At 40.2% G+C, this 23,608-nt stretch overlaps 1 protein-coding gene and 1 long non-coding RNA gene across 3 annotated transcripts in view; one reads left to right on the top strand and one right to left on the bottom strand.

Annotated features, from left to right (window-relative positions):
- ME1 (malic enzyme 1) overlaps positions 1-14,285 on the bottom strand; it is a 154,241-nt gene extending 139,956 nt beyond the window's left edge. Inside the window, exon 1 of one of the 2 annotated variants that reach the window (XM_066547375.1) lies at positions 14,039-14,285. In XM_066547375.1, coding sequence (XP_066403472.1) covers positions 14,039-14,143 — 105 coding nt within the window. In that variant the 5' untranslated portion in view covers positions 14,144-14,285. Of the gene's footprint in view, positions 1-13,656; positions 13,799-14,038 lie in introns of those variants that run through there. The other variant, XM_066547376.1, reaches the window with a different exon arrangement.
- On the top strand, positions 13,901-16,034 carry LOC136554966 (uncharacterized). Its single transcript, XR_010783404.1, has 2 exons — positions 13,901-14,084; positions 14,472-16,034. It is a non-coding gene; the product is annotated as an uncharacterized lncRNA (long non-coding RNA).
- The last annotated feature ends 7,574 nt before the right edge of the window (positions 16,035-23,608 follow it).

Here is a 23,608-nt window from a genome sequence, read left to right as displayed (position 1 = left end):
ACAAAACTTACTATACAGATAAAATGTCAGAGCACTGACTAAATTGGGTAAGTTAAATAATGGAAAACGTTCATAAAAATACTCTCTTTGCAAGGTCCTTAGCATGGAAAACTCTAAGAGAGGGAGCACTTTTGCTTAGAAGGTATTATTTTAAAACCAAGACATGCTGCTGTGATTACTTCAAATACTGCAGTCCCATATGCCACATCTAACAAAACCACTCAATGGTTAACATGCATTTTCCTTTAACTACTCATTTCAAGGCAGAGTCAAACAGCAGCAAACTCAATCTAGAGAGGCTGAGGCTCTCTTCAAGCTATGACTCAAAAGAAGTTTCCAGCCAAAACAGGTTCTGCTCTTGCAAACATTTATTTTGTGTTGGAAACAGACACCCATTTGCCTATAATAACAAATAATATGAAGTGAAGAAAGGACAGGACAGGAAAAATTCCTGTTCGTACCATCTTTACCCTAAGCTGCATTTCTCACAGTGCTAGCACAACACCCACAGCACCAAAATGAGATTAATGAGGATTTTACTATTATTATTATTAATAAGATTTGCTGAGGATAACAGGTTGAGGGAATGCAGAGCAGACTCACCAGAAGAGATCCAGCTTTGGATCCCTACAGCTGTATGTCTAATACTGCCCTATTGCTCTGTTCTCCACATGGCAGCTTCGCCTATGTAAAGTAATGAAGTGTAAGTAACAGGTCAGTACAAGATAAATGGGGCTTTTATGCATGTGCCACATTTCCTCATGGCAGCTGAAAGATTATTTCTTTGTATTTAAGTAAATAGATGCATGTAAGTATTTTCAGGGACAAAAAAAATGCTTACCATGTATACTTTGAGAGTTGCACTGCTGGCAAGTTGGACCACGGCCAGACAAGCATTACTTTTCTGTAGCTACTTATATAATTATTTTCAGGATTAGATTCACAGATATTAATTTCTCATGTAGGCTTTCATGTCACTGCTGAAACTCGTAACAGAAAAAAGGAATCCACTTTGAATTAAGAAATAATTACAAAATAGGAGAGGATTAGGATATCATTCTATATTTTGGTGTGCAAATAGATTCATTTTGCTGACTGTTTAACCTGCATTGAGTTATCTTTCAAAGAAAAATTTATTTTCCTGGGTATTTACACTACAGAAGTGTGATTTCCAAAAATATCATAAGAATTCATACCTAAAGAAAACGTATGCAGCTCCTTTAAATTAGAAGACATATGCATGTATCTGTTTTAGCATATTTTAGGAAAGAACCAAAAAAATTTAAAAAGTTATCTTTGACAGTAATAGCTCCAGCATACAAGATGGTTTTATTCAGCCTTTATACACAATTTCTTTGCAGGATAGTTTCTCTAGGGAATCAACATCTAAATTGTTAAGTTTGGGAAAACAGTGGGTGTCAGATTTGTATCACCTCTGCCGATTCAGTAGTTAGCAAAATGGCCAGACAATTAAATATACCCTTAGAAAGTCAGCCTGCATTCACATCATGACATGCATTTAAGTCCTGGAGACATGAATTCTAGCTTCTTAAAGAAGTGAAGTTTCACTGAGTTAAAAACTACTGAATAGTGCCTAGAAAATACCTTTTCTTGCAGGAAGCATTGACCTGAGTTTCCCCAGGCATTCAGGTGATAAATACTGAACACTTTCTCACCTCTTCTCCCCATTCAGCTGGAAGGGAGGCAACCCTCCGAATGCTGCCCAGGACCAGGAGGCTTAAAGGAGGCAGCCAAGGGTCAGCTATCACTTCAACTAATTGGAACTAATCTGCATGCAGTACAGCATGGCCTGAAGCCAGGCACAGGTTTAGCTACACAGATGGATGAGTTCTTCCTGCCTATTTAGATCTTCATTTTACCCCCACAGCATTCAGTATGGGCCATGATTTGCAGTCCTGTCTAATGGATTTTCATGGATCTAGGAAACTGTATGGTCAGGAGACTGCATATCCATTAATACCCCCTCTACTTTTAATTGAAATACAGCAGAAAGTAAAAGGACATGGATAAAATATGTCAGGACTGTACAGATTCAATATGGGTCTACTTAGATATGACTTTTAAGGAACTATCAGCTTGCTGACTGATTACTAGAAGATGATTCCCCCCCAAGGAAAGAAACTGTACATAAAAACTATGTTATAGCAGTATAAAGACAACGATGTAAACACATCTAAATGACTAATTATACAAGACCAAGTACTTCATCCTGAACACTTCTCAAATGCTGGTTGCCTATTCAGATGAGAAAACTAAATGACTAACATTTAATATTCTTAGTGCCTGACCTAGTTTCCAGTCCAGTGCCCAATCTACTACAATATTTTGTCTCTCTTGATAAAGCAGAGCTCAGTAATTAAGGGGGGAAAATGTGTGTACTCATAGGCATTACATAGTTCTGAAGTAAGACAAAGAAAGCTTTAAAGATTTGTCAAGTGTACCTCAAAGCAACCCATAAAGGGTGTGTGTCAGCCACACCACCTGCTTAAATTGCTGGTGGTACACTATGACAATTCTATGATGCTTTCCTATATTCATCTATTCTTCTTGCCTGTGTTTTAACCACTACTCCTTACTATAGAATAGTTAGAGGACTTGGTAACTATAAAACCAAAAGAAAGTTACTTCTTGCCATAAATGACACAAAGTTCAGGAAGTTTAGGAAATAATGTTAGTTTGAAGGATGAGTGTTCTTTATTCTACAGAAATATTTCTTTTCCCAATAATTACATCTCAAAAGAAAGCACTCACTTTTTATTTTCTATTTGGTGTTTATCCCTGTACTCCAAGAAGCACAAGAGCTCAGTACCACAAACAGCCTGGCAGGAGCTCAGAGGCTCCAGTTTCACACAGACTCCTGACCTGGAACACTTTTGCTCTTACGGCAAACACGAGTGGCTACAAGACAGAGCCACACTGGTTATGTTTCCCCAGGTAAGATGCAAAGTGAGATGCTCTACTTTTTCTGAGCTTAGATAAAGTGTTTCTTTCAAGCAGCTGCTGAGGATGAGTGCTGCAAGCTCTCTTTGTACTACAGTACACAGTAAGACATCTTTTCTGATACCTCTTTACTCACCCAGATTTATTTATTTATCCCCAACTGCAATAGATGCTTTTAGCTCAACCACTGCATTGTGCTAAATGTAAGAATCTGCATGATCTATTGGAATTAAAAAACATAACTCAGAATTAGCAAGCTATTTTTTTACTTGACCCTTGATTGACCTAAAAAAACAGGCAGATTCCAAATCCTCTTTTACATGAACAAGAGCAATACTTTATCCAGACTTCATTTACAGAAAGCTATGCAATTGGTAAGCCTCAACCTCAGAGAATCTGTCATGAGCTCTTGCCTTAAAAAAAAAAGCAACAACACAAAACCAGATAAATCGCACCGATTTTATCCTCTCCCAAGTCTATAGTAAATTACAAATTTGCATCAATGAATTCCAAAATACTCCTGGGATACAGGCAACTTGAAACATACTGAGATGATGTCTTGGAATTGAAAGGACAACTGTCCCACATGAGCTCCAGCCAAAAGCAAGGAAAGAATTTCAGAGAAACCTTTGGAATTAACATGTCAAGCAGTCACCTAAAACATATGATCTGAGGAAGATTGAAAAGACTGGACAGAGATAAGAAAAAATTGCTGCAAGATCTCACTCCTGCAGAAGGTCCAAGAGCCTGAATCTCAATCCCCTGAAAGAAGGCTCTTCATTCTTCCCCAGCCCTTTTTCCTAGGGCATGACTTTTAAAACTGGCTAATGCCTGGGCAAAACCAAAGCTACACAAACCTAAGGAATTACTTAGGGAATTACTCCAGTCACTGCTACAGCACAAAATCAAAACTTTGAAATTAATTTTCACATTTTTTTCCATTTTTCTGTAAATAGCAACAAATAAATTTACCTTTCAATAGTAGAGATTCAAGTCAAATCAAACCAAAGTTAAGTGCTTTGGCAAACTCAGTTATTCATTTTACTTGGACAATACTATGTTCTTCTATTCTGACTTTCATCTGTAACTATTGAACTCTTTTTTACTATTTAGGTAAAGAGGTTTTACTGTCTCTTTCGTAAATACATCCCACACACATAAATCTGCTTTGTAAAGTCAGGTACATGGAGGATGAAATCCAGTAAGTCAGCTAGACACCAGTACTGTAACTGTTACAGCATGCTCCATTATCACCACTATGCACTCCCTTCCAGGACTGATTTAAGGCAAAGATTTTTTTTTTCTTGGTCATTAAAAAGTCAGAATTATTTTTGCCTTTGTGGAAAAAGGAATTATTTCAAAATAATTCTTGATCTTCTCATGCAGAGCAGTACTATCTAAACTCCATGGCGAAAGAAAACTTAAAAGGGTATCACTCACAAGGGGCAAGAGGAAGAAAAAAACTGTGATATCCAATCTGAACTGGATATGAAATTATTTCATATCTCACAGCACCTACTCTGTTCCAATAAAGATAAATACAATTCATTAATAAGAGAGATTAATCAAAAATACTAAGAGAAGACTCAAGACTGCATCTATTTAAGCAAAGTTACATTGAACCAAAGTAGCTTCCAATTTTTCAAATAACTTCTAATGAAAAGAGGGATAAGAAGAAGCAGAACAATGATTTTGTTTTAATATCAGACTTTGTTTTTTGAGGGAAAAAAATCTAAGCCAGAAATGGGTAACAGCTGCTACTCAAACAAAGTAAGTAAAATCTAAGCAAAACATGCAATGATAAAATTCATGGTTGCTCTATGCCTCACTTATATCTTAGGACTGAGGAATGTGCTTTCTGAGCTCCCACACCAGACAACTACATCTTGACATATTTCCACATCTCTGGCTGAAAGTCAGAAGCAATCAGATCATAAGAGCTTTTTGCCCTTCAGTTCTATGTTGTGTGTTCTTTATGTATATAAAAAGTGCTTCCTCTGCTTCCTCTATATTGTAAACAAATTCAGGTCCTGCTCAGAGTCTTATGTTTCACACAGGAATAGCCACTAACAGTGTTCAAGTAAATTACAAACACTGATTTGAGCAGAAAGTACACAGTGGCCTGCAAGGACTGCCTCCAGGGTGCCCCGTGACCTCCTTCTTCTAAGGCAGGATTTTTGCTTCCGGAATTATGCAACAAATTACATTAGCAAAGCTTAAGACCAAAACATGTTTCCTTATGCATGCAATGCAGGCGTTATTTTTCATTAACTCCTAAAATAAGCTATACCAAGGAATATGCATAAGTAATTCTCAGACAAAACTGGAGATCTGTTTTTAACGGAAACAAATTTAGCTTTCTCCACAGCATTTTTAATCACTGAAATCACCCAAAGATTTGGATTGTTACAGTCATCTTAATTAAACATAAAATGAGATACTGTAATATTCATCACTTTAAAAAAATTAGTCAGACCAGCCAAAGCCACTTACTTTGCAAACTATGAATATTTCAACATTTCCTTCTACACTGGCTGCTAGGAAACAAGCAATCTGCAAAGGTTAAAGGAGCTCAAACTCTCCAGATGACAATGGGTTGGTTTTTTGGGTATTTTTAAGGATTAATACACCAGGATTAATGCCTTATTAATATCATGGCAGTTTTGCAGCAGCTTCCTCTCTTGAATCCTTCTATCATTCACTTACTCTCATCTTACACTATTAAAACTGGTATTAGGATCAGGTTCTTAGGTCTTTCCCTAACACCTCCTACACAAATTTATCATCCTCATAAATGTCATGAGCTTATTTGTGAGAATGGTCCAATCCTTAGCTTTTCTATGGCTGGGAGATCCTGTTAGATCCAGCTCCTGGAGCTATCTGTAATGTGTGTCACACTGGCAATCCTATGAGGCAACCTTAAATTCCTACTATCATGCTGCACATCACGAAATCAAGAAAATTAATCATAATGATAACCCAACACATAATTACACAGCAATTTTTTTATTTCTCTGGAAGCATATAATTTCATTCTAGAAATAGAAAAAAAAAAGAGATAAATATTTCTAAAATGTAAATTCATGGAGATTCAGTATCAATATGCCTGACAGCAATAATTTACTTTTCAATTAAAGGTATATATTTGCTGCTGAGGGGAGAAAGGTCAAGGCAAAGAAAAGAGTGCCTGACATAGCAGCTCAATCTATGAAGGCTGCATAGGGTGAATAGTAATAAAAAATTATTCAATTTATTTTGACAATTTCCTAAAGCACCTATTAGATGGCTTCCCCTATCTTCCTTGACTTCATCTATGACTTTGATTTTTTTTTAAGTTGAACAGACATACAACCCAATCCACAGAGAGCTTGCATTGCACAGTTGCAATTCCAGAACCACAAGTCACTTCATAGGTTTTGAGAACCAACAATAAATAACACTTCTTAATATATCAGTTGGGTAAGGCAGATTTCTCATGACTGCAAGCCCTTCCAGAAAGCAGTGCTGGTGACTATGTATGAGCTGGTGACTGTGGATGACACTCTTCTCCCTGAATGGTAGGGCAGAACATTCTAGTGTCAAGCCAAATTCATCCTCTGCATCTGAATAGAAAGCATCAGCATCTTAATTTAAATATTGAATTCCTACGTCAGGTAAAACACTTGGAAGCACCAAAGTGTTTCCCAATCTCCTGAAATTTAATACATAGGCTTTTCCCAATCTCCTGCAATTTAATACATAGGCTTGCTACTTCTACCTGTCCGTGAGGAAGATTGTTTCAAGTCCCACCTTTCCTAGTTTGTAGGTACATGTTTGCTGTGTCATGTTTTCTGCAGTTTCCTGTACAAAATTCTGGCTACCATATATTACAAACTGTTAATCCTACTCACATTCTATTACCTTTTCTCTATACCAGATTTAGCTCCTTGGTGTTATGTTAAACCAGACAACAGAGATAATTTCTGTAAAACTATTCCCAGCCATAGGCCAGGCCTGATCTGGGCACCAAGTACAGAGAAAGCACCTCCATCAATGACAAGAACATTCAAACAAAACTTAACTAATGGCCTACTACCAACAAACTTTATTATTGTATAACCAATCTCATTAGACAGACACACAAACCAAGAGTGTTATTTCTGTTCTTTTCTGCCCTTTCCATGCTAGTCTTCCAGCCACAGAGCACACAGGCAACCTCCATACATTTGCTGCCTCCAGGGGAGCACAAATGACACCTTACAAGAGCTCTTCAGATTTGCAGGGGGGACAAACCACTTGCTACTGCAGCTGAAATCCCAGGATCATGTCCTCCACTAAATGATCCTTTTGAAGCTTCTTCAAAACAGCTGTTCCACTAAAAATTCTCAACTATAAACTGGAAAAAAACTTAATGAAGGACCTAATTGAAGGGTATTAATACTCTCTTTCAGACCTCCAGAGCCTGGAGCAAGGAGACCTTTGCATGAAACTCTGCATCAACCCCAGCAGGCATGGCCAACAGCAGCCAGAAGCAAATAATGAATGAAATACACAACCCACCTGAACAGGCAAGGGAGGAAAGCATGACAAAGCAAAGATGGCACATTTTAACCTCTGGTCATTGGTTAATGAGAAACATTCTGTCACACACAGTTCTCTTCCTCCCCTCCACAAGGCAAGCAGGGCTGTGGGGAGGGAACCTTGAGCCTCCTACAGCCGCAATTTCTGGTTGTTTCAGCAACAGCTTGATACAAGACACTGATTCAGCAGAATTGGATATATATATAAAGTGTAGAATGCAAAAAACAACCTCTGTATTTCAAGATATTCTCTGCAGCTTATTTTACCTAGACAGAAGTAATATTTCTCAGTGAACTCTACTCCTATTTATTGTCAGCATCCATAAGTAGGATTAAAAAACAACACCCAAGTACTCTGGCCAGCATCTCTATAAAACCTACTGTTGAAAGGCACATTTAACTCAATTTTCATACAGAAATCCTGCTTACAAGGTGCTCTGTGCCAAGATTAATGTTTCTATTCAGATAGCATTTATAACCAATGGCCATAGGATTTCTCAATCAAAAGTAAAAAGGTCAGTTTTGTATTCAACTACTGAAGTTCACAAGAAAATTACACAACTGAAAATAGTTTTTAATGCCTGAGGCAGATTTGCAGGAAAACAATTCTAGGTTTCAGCTTCCTGTGACAACCTACCCCACTACTCAGTTGCTATTAATGCTTTTTAGCTTACTGCATAACTTCTTCTCCTTCATTTTATTTGCTTTTAATTCAAGTCACAGAACTTTGTTCCCAACTTGCTGTCTCAGCACTCTGTTTCATAACTGCAAGAAAAGAACGGGAGGCAAACAGAAAGAAAAGAACATAACACCAACCACAGCAACTTACCTACTAGGTCAGGAGCAAAGTATTGGAGGCAACAAACACTGTGAGCTATATACATTAAATAGAAGACAGTGATTTAAACACTTTGTGCTTTTTCCAAGACTTTCTCCTTATTAACAGCACGCAGGACAGCCTGTCTTAAAATAAGAAACGTGGAAAAAAAGCACAGAATTTAATTTTAAAGCCCCTCCACACATACTGAAAATAAAAGCAGTCATACAAAAGACATCCTGCTTGACTACTCCTCCCTCACACCTCAACAAGGTGTTTACAGAAAGGAGGAACAGACTGCCAGTGTGACAACCTCCTCACCCAGCCCTGTGGTACCCACCAGTGAGCCGCTATCAAGCTCACACCCTTGCCCAAAAGCCAAGCACACAAAGTGGCTGCATTCTGCCATCCTGCAACTTATGATCCTCATTGGTAAAGAGCTAACAGTTCTTGGAGAAGCCAACCTCACACTTGAAGAACTTCCTGGTTTAAGTTGCCATTTTGCAGAACAGCAACTAGAGTCAAAGATCCCAGTAAGAGATAAAAAAGGTCATGCTTGTCAAACACATGGGCAAAATTGATAGGAGATCACTCTAAAATACTTCAAAGACCAGATTTATTAACTTTCTGTGCTAGCACAACCACTATACCACATATTCTTGTCAAAGACCTGAAAAATCCTGTGGTTATCCCTATCAAGATCAGAATTGCTCTGCTATGTGATCTTGAAGGAACAAGAACCAAGAACTACTACTTTTAAAAACTTCAAAGTTTTAAAGGGCAAAAAGTTAAAGGAAGTAGAAGACAGTAAGAGTGATCAGCAACTATACTAAAAAGAATTCCTCAAATTATACCTTTACTTTCACATGGAACTTACAATCTTCTCATCTAAAAAGCACTCTCATTCCTACTGGCATTTAAAATTAAATAATCCCTTGCAATATGAAGTAACTTCCAGAAAATCTATCTCACAAATTAATTATGAATTACAGATAATTCTAATACACAATTTAAAGAAGTGTTTTCCTCCTCCATCCCCAACGTCATCAGCTTTCTTCCAGACTAGCTATCTACACTAAGGCCACGGCAACATTCATGGGCACTGGCCACTCCAGAGGACCCACCCAAAGCACACACAAGTTTAAGATGTGAAAATATGAACACTATCAAGGAAGGAAAGGATAGATATCAATAGAAGAAAAAATAGTCTTCTATTGCTTGGTATTTGTTAAAGGAATAGATTTATTTAAAGGAAGCTCTTAAATGCTTCTTCTATTTTACCCATCAGACAGAGAAAATCTCCCTGGAATAATTCTGATTTTTTTTTTTGATGTTTGAGTTTCGAGTTTTGAGACCTGTTGCAGGGTTGCCCACTAGTGTCAAAGTCATAAAACCCTTTTTATATGTCACCCAATAAAAATCAAATTTTCTTTTAGAGAAGCAACTAGTTGTGTACAGAACAAAATCTATCTGTATTTCACAAGCATTCTTATGCCACTGTCTGAAATGTAGAGCAAAAGGGGAATTCCATGGGCCTCTCTAAGAAGTTTGCATTTGATTTTTAGTAAATTAGTACACCTAGCATATGTAAACTGACAGGAGAGACATATGTTCATATCTTAATGACCCTCTAATCACCTGCTCATTCCCTCAGCCTGGAATTGATTATTCACCAGAGGCACCTTCCCTCTTCTGCCTCTCCTGAGGGTTCCAGTTGAGCCACTGTTGGCAATAAGACACTGGGATTAATGGACCTTTGCCCTGTTCCAATATGGTCCTTCTGTAGTAAATCCCATAGCAAGCCAATGCACTGACAATCAACTCCAACAACTAATGTCACTTAGTGAGAATTGTTAAAGTTCAGGGGCATCACATCTGGGAGACATAAGGGTAAAACACCAATGCAATTGCAGGTGGGACGGACACTGAGTGCTCTCAGATATTCAGCAGCCCTATCAGAAAGTCTGTTCTGAAATTCTACAGCGCTTTAGTGCAACTAGAATAAAGAGAAAGGAAAAAAGAGAAAGAAAACAGTTTACAAGCACATTATACCCAGCAATGACAACAGCAGTCACTCAGTAGAGGAGATAAAATTAGTTATCTGGGGAGGAGAAAGAGCCCTCCAGCACTTAGATTTAATAGAGTCACTTATTTACTGCTCACTGAATTGCTCTGCAAGAATATAAAAGCAGCCTGGAAACAAAGCATTTCTTCCATGGCAAAGTTTCTCACTCAGGGAAGAGTTTACACTTGGCAACTAATACAGGCCATTGGGAAAGTTTTGTAGTGAAATGCGTTTTTGTCTATCTTCACACCAAGATTCTGAAAACAACCAGCTTACAGGAAAACATGATTTGCTTAAATATTAAAAGGGAAAAAATTAAAGATGAAACTGTAGTGTTTAACTGTTTGCGTGCCTTAAAACTGTAAACAAAGCATAAATGAGATTTACAGTAGGGAAAGAGCAAATTACTTCCACACTTCTGTAGCTCATCAGCCTAAAGAGCATACAACTCCCAGCCAAATCTATTTCAGTGAAAAGAAGTGAAACTGTGTTTGTTTTCCTTGTAATTGCTATTTACAATGTGTTTGGTTGCCTAAGGGAAAAAGACAGATAATTACCAGAAAGTTTCTAAATACACTTTTAAACGCTAACAGCCTAAAATTTCAGACAATAAACTGAATTACAATTATTGTCCATAGACTTGGACACACATCCTCAAGTAATTAAATTCAGTCTGTTACAATCCACTGTTTGGCATTTTTTTTGATGTATCACTGCTGCTGAGATGGCACAAACCACTCAGGGACCCAAAATGCTTCACAGGAGGTGGGGAGGGAAGGGAAGGGAAATAAATCACAAAACTACCAAACATTTTTTATTGAACTTTTTTGCACTGAAGGTTGGACACGTTTGTGAAATACTAACATAGTCAAACATTAAGGATTTAAGAATGACATTGCCTACGGAGTCAATTTTGCCATCCGAGTAGAAGTAGAAGCCAAGCAGAAAAGAAGAAATTTGGGTGTTTACCCTGGCATTCACACATCCTTTTCTCTCAAAAGACTGGAAGGTTAAGTATAAAAAGCGATGGACAAGTGTGCAGAAATCCAGTTTTATTGTTGAATGAGTGGGGCATTTAATGAAGCACCTAAACAGAGACAGGGTTTTGGGATTGGGTTTTCTGTTTTGATTTGGTTTGGTTTTTTTTTTTTTAATCTAGCACTTATTTCTTCTTACATCTGTTTTTAAAGATGTTCAAGTATGAATGGTCCCATGTAAAATTTTCAATTTGTCTGAGAAAAGGAATGTGTTATTTGAGGATATAGGCCCCAAGCTTCTACATACTGAAGTTTGCAAGCTGAAGCTGGCAAGCAGGTAAAACAATTCAGCTTTACCTGAATCTGTCTTAAGAGACTCTGAAAACATCATTTGCCTTCCTTTTCTGCAAGTCACTGCTAGATACCACTGTTTAGTACTTACAGTCTACTTTTGTCACACAAGTGCAAATAGGCCTCTTAAAATTGGCACCATATTCAAAAGAAAGTGCTGATCCTAAGAAATTGCAACTCCTTGACAGGGCCAAGATAGCAAAAAGTTCTGGCACCTTGCAGGCCTGCAAGAAATCCCTGTACTTTAGAATCATTAAAGGAGATATTTTATTGACTTTAAATTGAATTCTCAGCAACCTGATGCTTGTTTAATGACCTTGATAATAGAAAGTGAACTGGGAGTAGCAGCTCCCACATGTGCAGGCAGGCCACAAGCTATCAAACTGGCAACCATGTGGGCAGTCCTCAACAAATCTGAATTTAGTGCACCTACATAGAATCAAATATAGACATATTAGGGTGTACATACATATATTAGGGTGTAGTACATCTACACCCACAAAAACATCACCTGTCTCAGTCAGAAAATGGGATTATCTATCCTTTACCAGACCAGGACCAGACTCTTCTCACAGGCACAAAGAACATATTTTTCAGCTGAGCATTTCTAACATCAAGTTTTGTTCACTGGGTGGATGTGGCTGGTAATAAACAACTATTCTCTGCTTTACAGTACACATGTGCTATACCACAGCTGAGAGAGTACAAAAGAATAAAACCTAACCCAGGAAGAGCATGGTGCTAACCCACCAAGGCTGGCAGTCTGATCTTCACAAAGGCTTAAGAGCTGGACTAGATAATCCTTGTGGGTCTGTTCCAGCTCAGAATATTCTGTAACTCTTTTCTCCTGTATATTAAAATCAAGCAATGCCTTCGTCTTTAGCACCTCATCTGTGACAACCCATCCTTACTGTACACTGTTCAGAGGCAAGATGGAAGGTGCATGAGCATAGCAATGAGCCTGCCTCTGACTGCCCTTCAGTCAATGCACTTGAAAACAGGCCCCTTTTTATTTCTTTAAACAAGGTGAGTTTTCTGTTGGGTTGGCCTTCCTGGTTATGCTGAATCAGACTTTTTCCATGAATATTACAGCTGCTTAAACGCAAACCCAAGCAAAACAGCCTCTCCTTGGTTTCTTCTTGGGAGTTTTATATTTTGGTAAATTTTCCTTTAACCTGACCTCAGGAGACCTTCTCAGGCCTGCACAGACTTAAGACAGCCTCTACGGAAACTTTGTAGTCAAGCACCAAGACTAATAAAAGCACTATTCATCTAACTTACACATGGAGCTTTTAGTGATGAGTCAACCTGTCCAGTAAAACTACGGACACAGTTTTTGTCCAACAATTTATCCAACTCAGCAACAAGCAAAATGACTGTATATACATTCCAATGCAGATGTACAAGTCAGAGTACCATTCCAATTAATGTGCAAGGTGAAATTTGGAGGTAAGGGTCTGACCAAGGCTTCATTTGCTTTATTATCTACTTTTAACCAATTTTCATTTTGGCAGTAAATTCAGGGCTTGTCATGCCAATTTAATTATTTTTTGAACTTATATTATTTGAACTTTGCATCTTTATCAAGGCAGTTGTGCAAACATTACTCAGCTTTGTTTCCCAGATTAGTTTTACACGTTTAGAAAGTTTGATGAAACTGAATTGCCATTCTTAAGCAAACTGGGAATGCGTCAAAAAGGTTTTGCTGTGCTATGGCATCTCTCAGAAAAGCTGACTGCATTAGCTGATGCAGAGCAGGGAGGAAACTGCAGTTGCATTTTAGAGCTCCAAGAGGAATAGTTGCGATAAACACATTTTCCACCCTGCCAGGGGAGAAAACGCAGGACAGCACCAATAGAGACTTCTGCCAGCAGGAAACGAGGTGGGGCATCCGTGGAGAAGAGGATTGGAAAAGAAGGAGGGTACCGGGAAAACAGAAGCACGGCAGCAGGAACTCGCATCAGAGCGGCGTAACTTTCAGCAGCATCCTCCTCCCCGTGCTGCTGCTGCTACTCCTCTCCCCTGGGAGCTGCCGAGCGATGGCTCCGCGGCCCGGGCCCGCAGGGGAGGCGGCGGGCAGGGCACCGGCCGCCCCCCGCCGCCCGGAGGAAGAGGAAGCGGCGCCGGGCCCGCAGGAAGTGCGGCTGCCCCGCGCCCGCCGCCCCCGGCCCGGCCCGGCGGCCGCTGCGCCGTGACAGGTGGCGGCGGCCAGAGGCGGCCCCGGGGGCAGCGGCCGGCAGCACCGTTCGTCACCCGTTCGGCAGCCGCCCTCCTCGCCCAGCGGTGCACCTGCCCTGCCCGCCCCTACCTTGTTGAGGTGGGGGTCGCGGAGCACGTCGTAGCCCCTCTTCATGGTGAGCTGCAGGGGCCGGGCGGCGTCCCGCCTCTTCTCGTCTCCCTTCCCTGCTTGCATGGTGCGGCGCGGCGGGGCTGACTGCCGTCAGGTCGCTGCGGGAGCGGAGGCAAAGTGGCGGCGGCTCCTCCTGCTGAGGTGACCGCCCGGCGGGGTGGGATGATCCTACCGGAGGGCGGGAGGGAGAGAGGGAGGGGGCAGAGCCGTGGCGAGGCGCCGCCGCCGCGCGAGGGGGTCACCGGCGAGCCGCTGAGTCACCGGCGGCTCCGCGCGCAGCCGGGCGGCCGCCCAGGTGCGAAGGGCAGCGCGGGTGCGGACCCGCAGCCCTGCCCTGCCCTGCCCTGCCCTGCCCTGCCCTGGCGGGGATGCAGGCTGTGCTGCCTTCCAGCGCAGCGGAGGGGCCGCCCGCAGAAGGAGGCCGGTCTGGGATCACCTGCTGCAGGGGCTCGCAGGCGCGGCTCTGCCTCGTCACGCCGGGTTTGGCACGGGGGCTGCCGAGCACCGCGCCCGGACATCGTCGGCCCGGAGCCCGCTGACCCCCCCCGGCGCGGCCTCACGCAGGAGCCGGGGCTCTGCGCTTGAGTCACGTTCAAGTTTCACTTTCCTTCTGCTCTTTAAATGGCCATGAAATCCAATCTTTCCCGAAGGGGACGGACTGCATAGCTTCGTACAGTCCGGAGCACGTTTGATGCAATTCGCTGTGGGTTGGCCTCAGCTGTGGTGGTCGGGATTATGCCTGGTCAGGATGGAGAGCACCGGGGCAGAGCAGGTGCTTAGCTGGTTTGTACCGCTAGCCCCGTTTGTTTTCAGTATGTCAGTATGTTCTGAAATTCTTTACATGTGTACAAAGAAAAAAAACAACCCTTTGTGTGCTATATCACTGTGACTTTATTCCTCTAAATTCATGTATGTAAGCAAAAATAATTTCCATATGGATGCTGTAGTCCTGCTGGAGAATTTACACAGCTTTAAATGTGTGACTAGAGGATTAATTTAGTAGAATTTTGTTTCTGTTGTCAAGCAGCAATGAACAGATACAGATTTTGCAGCTCTTTCAAACTTACCTCTTCACATTTAATCAGTAGGCCTTGTATCCATCCTACTACCTAATCTTATATATATATATAAAAAAAACTTCCACAGAATCTGGCTTTTACCGAATTTCCTATTAAGTAGCTCTGAGAAGTTTATTTGCAGATAACCAACAAAGGAAAGTTGGAAACATTCCAAGTTTCTATTTCTGGAAACTTGACTTGCAAGTCAGCAGAAAATTCAGTAAATAGATCTGTCCCTTGCTCCACCATCTCAGTATTATGGAAAGCAGTAAACTAAAATTAAAAATTTCTTCAAAACTTTAAACCTGAAGTCTTTCTGATCAATTATCCAGCTTCCCTTGGATTTCTCTGACTAGCTAAATATCTTCCTCCCTATCCAAGTCCTGAATATTACTATCAGGTATCAGGGATATGTGGTTTCATTTCAGCTCTTTTTTAGTTATAAAATTGAAAAGCAACATAGAAACATCCTTTCTCCTTTCTTTGTGAGTACACTGAAACCATTCTGATAGAATGCTTACCTAGTGCAATATTTTGTCTGAGAGTAATGTGTACTGATGTAATTTTTATCTTCATGTTGCAACACTGTTTATAAAAAAACTTCTTTGATTTATGTGAAAAGTCACTGCAATCATTGTGAGTACCTGCTCAGAGGTCTGACCCCAGCCAAGAACTTGTCCTGACTCATTCTGCCCAAGTTATAAAAGGTATGTAATGAAGCAGGTAATTAAAGTCAAATTCATTGGGATATATACATTTTTTTAATGTAATCAGAATTCAGAAACCATTTACTACTGTGTTTTTAGTGTGAATTTACTCCTCCCTATCTTCCTAAAAATAAAATTTATTTCCATTTGTTATGTTCAAACACTAATAAAAACTAAATGATAACTATCTTTTGAGATAAATGAGTTGTAAGAATGGCAACAGATCTTTTCAGCTCAAAAGAAGACCAAAGAAACAAGAAGAAATGGTGTCATGTGTCACCTGTAAAAATCTTCCACTTGAGACCTGGAACATTTTACCATTTAATGAGATTAGTAAGGATTTATTTGTCCAAGTCTGCTGTTAGTGATTACTTTTCTTCTAGATGCTATACCTTCCTTCAAATTCAGTTGTGCATTTGTATTGCCTTTACAGAGTGTCTTTGATCAAGATAAATTTCAGAGTGGCTTTTCTAGGACCTCAAAATATTCAAACTGTAAAAATAATTCAGGGGTCCAAAGGAGTAATGCTCAGCAGTTACATCTGCAGTCAAAGGTCATTATTCCAAAAGAGTACTGCATTGCATAATAATGGCATAATATAATCCTATTTATAGGACTATAAATAAAGCTTTTGTAAGTGACCAAATTATTTGTAATGCCTGTGTACACAATATAGATTTTTTTGTACATGTTAGCCCACGTTCAGATTATTAGTGGGCATTGTACACTGTTGGTGTGTTTCTGACAGAAAATACAGTGGTTTTGCCCTTTTGGCAGGCACTTAATTCTTTTTCTCAAATGGTTTCTGTATGGAACACTTTTAAAACTCTTACTCATGATTTTTCATAAGTACTTATGGTTTCTTCCCACCTTCTGTATTTCTTGTCTCTCTGAAATCTCCTCAGATGTACTGAGGATGTATGAAAAGCTCCACTTGAAACTGTCCTAGGAAAAGAAAGACTAGAAGGAAGATTGGTGGTGTGATTTAACCCTAGACAGAAACTAAGCACTATGCAGCTGCTCACTTGCTTCCTGAGAGGGGGAGAACTCAAAAAAGGTAAAACATATGGGTTAAGAACAGTTTGATAAACAAAATGAAGTAAAATACACTGTAATAATAGTAATTAAAAGTGAAGTAACAAAAAAGAGGAGTAAAATAAAAAAAAAAAGTGATACACAAGACAATTGCTCACCACCTTCTGACCAAACTCCAGCCCAACCCTGAGCAGCAATTGGCCCCTCATGGCCAAATCCCCTGATTTAATTTAATGAGCATGATATTGTGTGGTATGGAAAATCCTTAGCTGTCCTGCCTATGTTCCCTCCCAGCTTTTGTGTCTCCTTGTTGGCAGAGTATGAGAGAATGAAAAGTCCTTGACTGAGCGTGAACACTATTGAGCAACAGCTGAAACATCAGTGTTATCAACATGATTCTCGTACTAAACCCAAAATGCAACACTCTACCAGATATTAGGAAGAAAATTAACTCTATCTCAGCCAGGAACTTGACAACCTGCTTTTTCATGCCAGTAGTAAAGACAGGTTAAGTCCAGGAAAATAAAATTCTTTATTGTATTTAATTAAGATGACTCACTGTGTTTAAATATTTAAGAATGGAACTTTGGAAATATCCTTGTGTTACACTATGAGTGATCAGAGGATTTAGATTCCCCCAAACTATTTTTTGAGCCACTGTTGATTTTGGGAGTTGCATATCCTGCTGTGACACTGGGGAGGGGTTATCTTTCAGGGCTACCAGTTTAAAAGAAAAGAAAAGGAACTCCTATGTCCTGATGAAAACATCCAGTTAACTACTTTTAGGGTGGTACTTGTGTGTCGTGTCTGACTTACCCCATTAAGATCTGTAGTCAAACTATTACCTGTAACAGTTGGTGCTCACTGTGGAGTCACCGTACTCCAGGCAAGACCTCACCAGCCCTGAATCAATGGAAAGCTTTACTTCATATGTTTGAACCATGCCAGTGCCCTCCATACTTGTCAGCACAATGTTTGTTTTTTTGCAATAGTGCAACACTGTTAACTTCTGCTGGGTTTGTGATCTGGTATAACCCCGGGTCCTTTTGTGAGGGGTTGTTCATTGGGAGAGACTTTTAAGATCATTGAGTCCAACTGTATAACCCCGGGTCCTTTTGTGTTGGGTAGGTTCATTGGGAGAGACTTTTAAGATCATTGAGTCCAACTGTTAACTCAGCACTGCCAAGTCCAACACTAAGCCATGGCCCTAAGTGACATGCCTACACCACTTTTAAATGCCTCCAGGGACAGTGACTAATTAAAGGATGGAGATGCTCCTTTAACCCTCCTTTTGCTGCTCATGTATTTATAGAAACATTTGTTTCTATACATTTGTTTATTGAGTTACAAATTTTTATTGAGTTACAATTTTTTTTGTTGGGTTGGCAATACCAAGTCAAATTTGGCAGGGACACAAGGTTAGTTTTAAAAAAGATTAATTTTTTCATGACCTACAAACTAATTGAAGCATTTTTAGAATCTCTTTAACATAAACATTTTACAGTAGTGGGTAGCAATCCTGACTTGTGCTAGGGAATTTGAAAATGAAATTGGATTTTTCATCATTGGGACAAATGTTTTTAGTTAGGCTGAAGGAGAAGCAAAAATTGAACTATATAAGCAGTATAAGGTTATTGTTTAATAATGATTTTTTTATTATCTTGAAGTGATTTTTATAACACAAAGGTGGTTTTTCTTAAAGATATAGTTCAAAGTAGACAATGCACTCCTGAAGTTAAGAGCAGAATCTAGTAGAAGGTTTGAAATGCCCAAGTGCCAGCACTCTCAGTGCTGCCAGCCTGGCTGTCCCTGCCCACACTCCCAGGGCTCCCACCCACCCTGCCATGGTTCAGTAGCCCATATCAGCTCTCAGGGTCATCGATCACTGCCCCAGCAGCACCACAGTCCTGCCTGGGCCTGGCCATGGGCCCTGTTGTCCTGGACCCTGACCACCTTGCCAGCCTGGCCTCCACAGCCTCATCACTGCAGTCACCCAACAGTCATGAGGTGTCCCTGACCACTTGTGGGCTGACATGCCAGCCTGGCCTCCACAGCCTTGTCACTACAGAGTCACTCAACAGTCACGAGGCTGTCCCTGTCCCTGGTTGCCCTCACTGGGCTGACCCCACTTCATGTCCTCAGCTCAGCCTCAGGCCAGCCTCAGCAGCACAGCACACATGGACAGGGCTGCCCTCAGCTGCCCCAGCCTGCCCTCCTCCTTCAGTGGGGGTGGTGGCACAAGCCATGACTGGTGACACCTTGCATGCCTTGCTGGCCCAGACAGGGACACCACTGGCCCCAGCCCACACCACAGCCTGGCCAGAAGATGGGTGTGGAGAAGGCAGAGCCAGGCTCTTTTCACAGATGAGGAGTGCAGTGCTAAGAGGTGGCAGTAGCAAGGTGCACTCAGAGAACATGGAATAAGGCTTAAGCACAACATTTTCAAGCAGAAGGGTGGTGAGCACTCAAATGGGCTGCCAAGAGAGGTTGAAGAGTTTCATGCCTGCAGCATTTCAAAACTTGACAAGTCTGTGAACAATCCAGCTTTGAAGGTCAGTCTGTTGACAACAAAAGGTTGGGCCAGATGAACTTCAGACATCCTTTCCAACGTGGACTGTTATGTGATTCTGCAGGTAGTACACTGCTGAGAGTGACAAATTCTCTGAACATGCAGGCATTTCTACAGGAATTTCATTAGAGCCACAAAAGGCTGTTCCTCCTCATGAATTCACCAGCTTTCTTTGACCTCACTCTTCGGTTTCTGACTCTCCTTCTATTAAGGCTTCTATAAGGCTGTTTGACCAGTGGGATTTTTACTCAGAACTTGCTTCATACCTCTCATGCTTGATCCCTTTCTGCTAAGGGTTTTATCCTACATGCATTAAATTTAGTTAAACTGTTGAACTTCAACAACTAGTGGTAAGTATCCTAAGACTCCACAATTTTGGAATTCCTTGCTGGGTTCATAAAAATACTAAAATTATTTCAGCACAATACATACATAATATATATACATATTAATTAATAAAACAGTAAGAATGCCTGTTACAATTGCTGTTAGTCAACATCCCATTGTCCAGGTGTCACAGGGAAAAAGCTGTGCCTGGCCCAGTACATGTTACTGGAGATGTTGAAGCACTGTGAGAGCATGTCCACATACACATGGTACCATTAGGAACTTCCAGCACTTCTCAAGTCATATGTAAATTAGGAAGAGACATATAGAAGTAGTTGCATGTCTACATAGCCACTCACACTTCACAGTAGGCCTGGAGTAGAATGAGACTTTAATTTTCCCACATGCCAGTATTATCATATTGACTGGTAGACCATGTCCTTGTAATTATAGTGAATCTAGCACAAGGCAATTAAAATATGCATGCCACAGTGCAGCATGTTCTCAGAAGATATTCTGGCTGTATTTCAAGAAGATTAAATAATGCTCAAAATAAGCACCCTTTTCCAGTGTTTTTCCAAATAGTGCAGTTTTCTAAGAATTTGTTCTATTTCTAAAAAAAAAATACCCCAAAACTGTAGAGGCCCAGTTATTCACTTGTTGTCTTTTAATCTCACAAGAACAAAACTAATGTGAGGAGTAATAGATTTCAAAGCTGATTTAAAATGCCAGTATTTTGAATATGCAGACACTCTGGAGTGACTTAAATGACCTACATAAAGGCGTGAAAACTCACATTCCTTCTCTTCAAGCTATTCAAAATCAAGCAAATCTTCCTTGAAATATCCTGTTAAAATTAATTTCCTGAATTGGCTGGGGATGAGGAATGTAAAATATTTCTAGATTCCAAAGCCTGCTTATCTGAAGGATAGGAAATCTTGATAGTGTTATCTTTTCATCACTAATGCAAATGCCTATATTTAACACTGCACCTAGTTTTAGAAATTTAGATGTGTACATTTATTTCCATCTCAAATATTTTAGAGGTATTTTGTAGAAGAATGTTTCAGATTAGGAGCTTAAAATTTTTAGATGTTTGGCTAACTGTTTCAGAACAAATTTTTCTTGGCTTCATTTTAGTTGCGCTAACACTGAATTTAGAACTGAAGATTTTTGAATGCCAGAATTAAATTACTATGACTTTATGGTATGATTTGTATCATAATGCTGGGAGTTCACTGTCTTGCTAGGAATAATAGGATTTAGAAAAAGGCCCCAAACAGTACTTTTACTTAAATTGCTGTATCAGATCTATGTTCCAGCAATAAGAGTGGAAAAATCTGCAAGACTCCTTCCATTGTTTATAAAAAGAGGGTGAATTCTTTTAGCTCTGCCAATTACAGACAAAATTTCAAACAACTTCAGCACCTTTAGGATAATTTTGGAATAGTATTAGCAAGTGCACTTCCATTGTTTGCTTCCATGGTTATGTCTGGCCCAGGAATTTTAACAGTTTAGCAACAGACAAAGCATGCTCAGAAATTTTCCTCTTTTAACTACTTTGTCTCCTATACATAGGAGCCCATGAAGGGCTTTTTCTTTTCCACATGCTAATTACCATAAATATTTTGGAGATTGTTCTACTAACTCTATTTCGTTTTCCAAATCATTAGCAATGTTAAAAACAAACCCTCTGACAAAAATGTTGGCAGAAGCTCAAACAGAAGTCCTAGTTCATCAAGGAAACCCTTCCCTGTGTAAAGGACCTGTGTGGGGTCCTTTACATGCTGTTCAATTGCCAAAGCACGTGAGGTTGAGCACATGAGATTCCAGCCATGCTTAGGTTTTTATGTAGAAATCATTTGGACAAGACCAATTAAAAGTTAAAATCAGTTGAATCATCAGGGAAGAAGTATGAGGCAGTACTTTTAGAGGTAGAGAATTGCCACTATGCTTTAACAGGAGGCTGTAAAGACTAGGTAAAGGGATCATGGGCATCAATGGCAATGATGCTTGCTTTGCAATACTTGTACAAGGCCTAGGTAGCTTCAGCATGAGTACGAAACACAAGGGCAAAAGAAGTATCATGGAATGGCCTGGGCTGGAAGGGACCTTAAAGTCCTTCTTTAAGGTCAACTTTCTGCAGTGGGCAGGGACACCTCCCACTGGAACAGGTTGCTCAAAGCCGCATCCAACCTGGCCTTGAACACTTCCAAGGATGGGACATCCACAGCTTCTCTGGGCAACCTGTTCCACTGCCTCACTATCTTCATCATGAATAAATTCTTCCTAATATCTAATCTAAACCTGAAGGAGCTCAGTCTAAAGCCCCCTTGTCCCATCACTACATGACTTTGTAAAATATTCCTCTCCATCTTCCTTGTAGATAGTGGAAGGCTGCTCTAAGGTCTTCCCAGAGCCTCCTCTTCTCCAAGCTGAACAATTCCAGCTCTCTCAGCCTGTTTTCATACTGCAAAGCCCAGGATGTGGTTGCCTGTCTGGTCTGCAAGTACAGTTTTACAGCTCATGTTGAGCTTCTTGTTGACCAAACCCCCAAGGTCTTTCTTCCCAGGACTCCTCTCAGTCCATTCTCCATCCAGCCTGTATTTGTGCTTGGGACTGTCCTGGCCCAGGAGCAAGGCTAGGGTTAGGATTGCACTTGGCCTTGTTGAATTTCAGGAGGTTCACATAGGCCTATCTCTCAAGATTGTCCAGGTCCTTCTGGATGACATTCCTTCCCAACAGCGTGTCAACCATACCACACAGCTTTGTACCATTGGTAAACCTGCTGAGGGTGCACTCAATCCCACTGTTTATCATTTTACCAAGCTTAGCACCTGAAAGAGAACACTCAAGTAAGGGCTCATAGTTCATGCTTCACCAGAGCATCATGAAGAGTGTTTCTCTCCAGCCACTTTTAAGATGATTCTCACCTCATGATTATTCCAGTAGTAGCAGTCAATGTCCCATGAACTTATTCACTGATAGATCTGTTCACCTTGTCATCCAAAGAGTCTTTCTATACAGCTCTATAGAGGCCCTCAAAGGTCTGGAGACTATAGCTTTAATACAGTGGTTCTGCATACCATAAATTCTTAATATGAAGCTAACAAGCATCTAATTTAATTAAGATTTCTACTGAGATAACAATAACTTCCCATACCAAAACCCCAAAAGGATGCTCTAAGACAATATTTTGAAGATGAACTAATGTGGTCATTTTGAAGTTTGACAATCTTTTCCAAATAGCATTATTCCTTTTTCATAATTAAGATTATTTCTTCTGACCTTAATTTGTAAAAATAAGTCCAATGTTATTTTCTGTTGTGCAAAAGAAAAGAAATAACAGAGACTTTGTTTAAACAGCAGATTTTCTGGTTGCAGGTGGTCATGTACAAGATAATTCACCATTACTGTGGATTTGCAGTTACAGGACAAGAATGACAGAGTTTCAGAAATAATGTGGCGTTGTTGCCTGTGCATAGCAATTAGTTGGTGGCCTAGTTCAGATGAGAGTTTCAGTGTCTTATAAAATGTCAAAAGAATAGCTGTCCTAGTTAATATAATTGACTGCAAGGGACAGTTGAAGGGCATGGTTTATCTATTTAAGGAAACATTATCCAAAAATTAAACAAATTTGGGCAATAAATAAGCTGTAGGGAAAAATATGAGTAAATGATAAATTTTAGAAGTGGACCAATAAAAACATTACTGCACAGCACTAAATGTCTTACCTGGCAAATAATCAGGTGTCTTCTTGCTTAAGTTTGTGAGCAGTTTTATTGATTCATACTTGTAAGAAGAGACTTCTTGAAGAAAAACATTACTCAAA

This window comes from Molothrus aeneus, chromosome 3, assembly GCF_037042795.1.
Source record: "Molothrus aeneus isolate 106 chromosome 3, BPBGC_Maene_1.0, whole genome shotgun sequence".
NCBI classification, from domain to species: domain Eukaryota; kingdom Metazoa; phylum Chordata; class Aves; order Passeriformes; family Icteridae; genus Molothrus; species Molothrus aeneus.
Note: the sequence above shows the minus strand (reverse complement) of the source record. Positions and strands in the feature narration are given on the sequence as shown.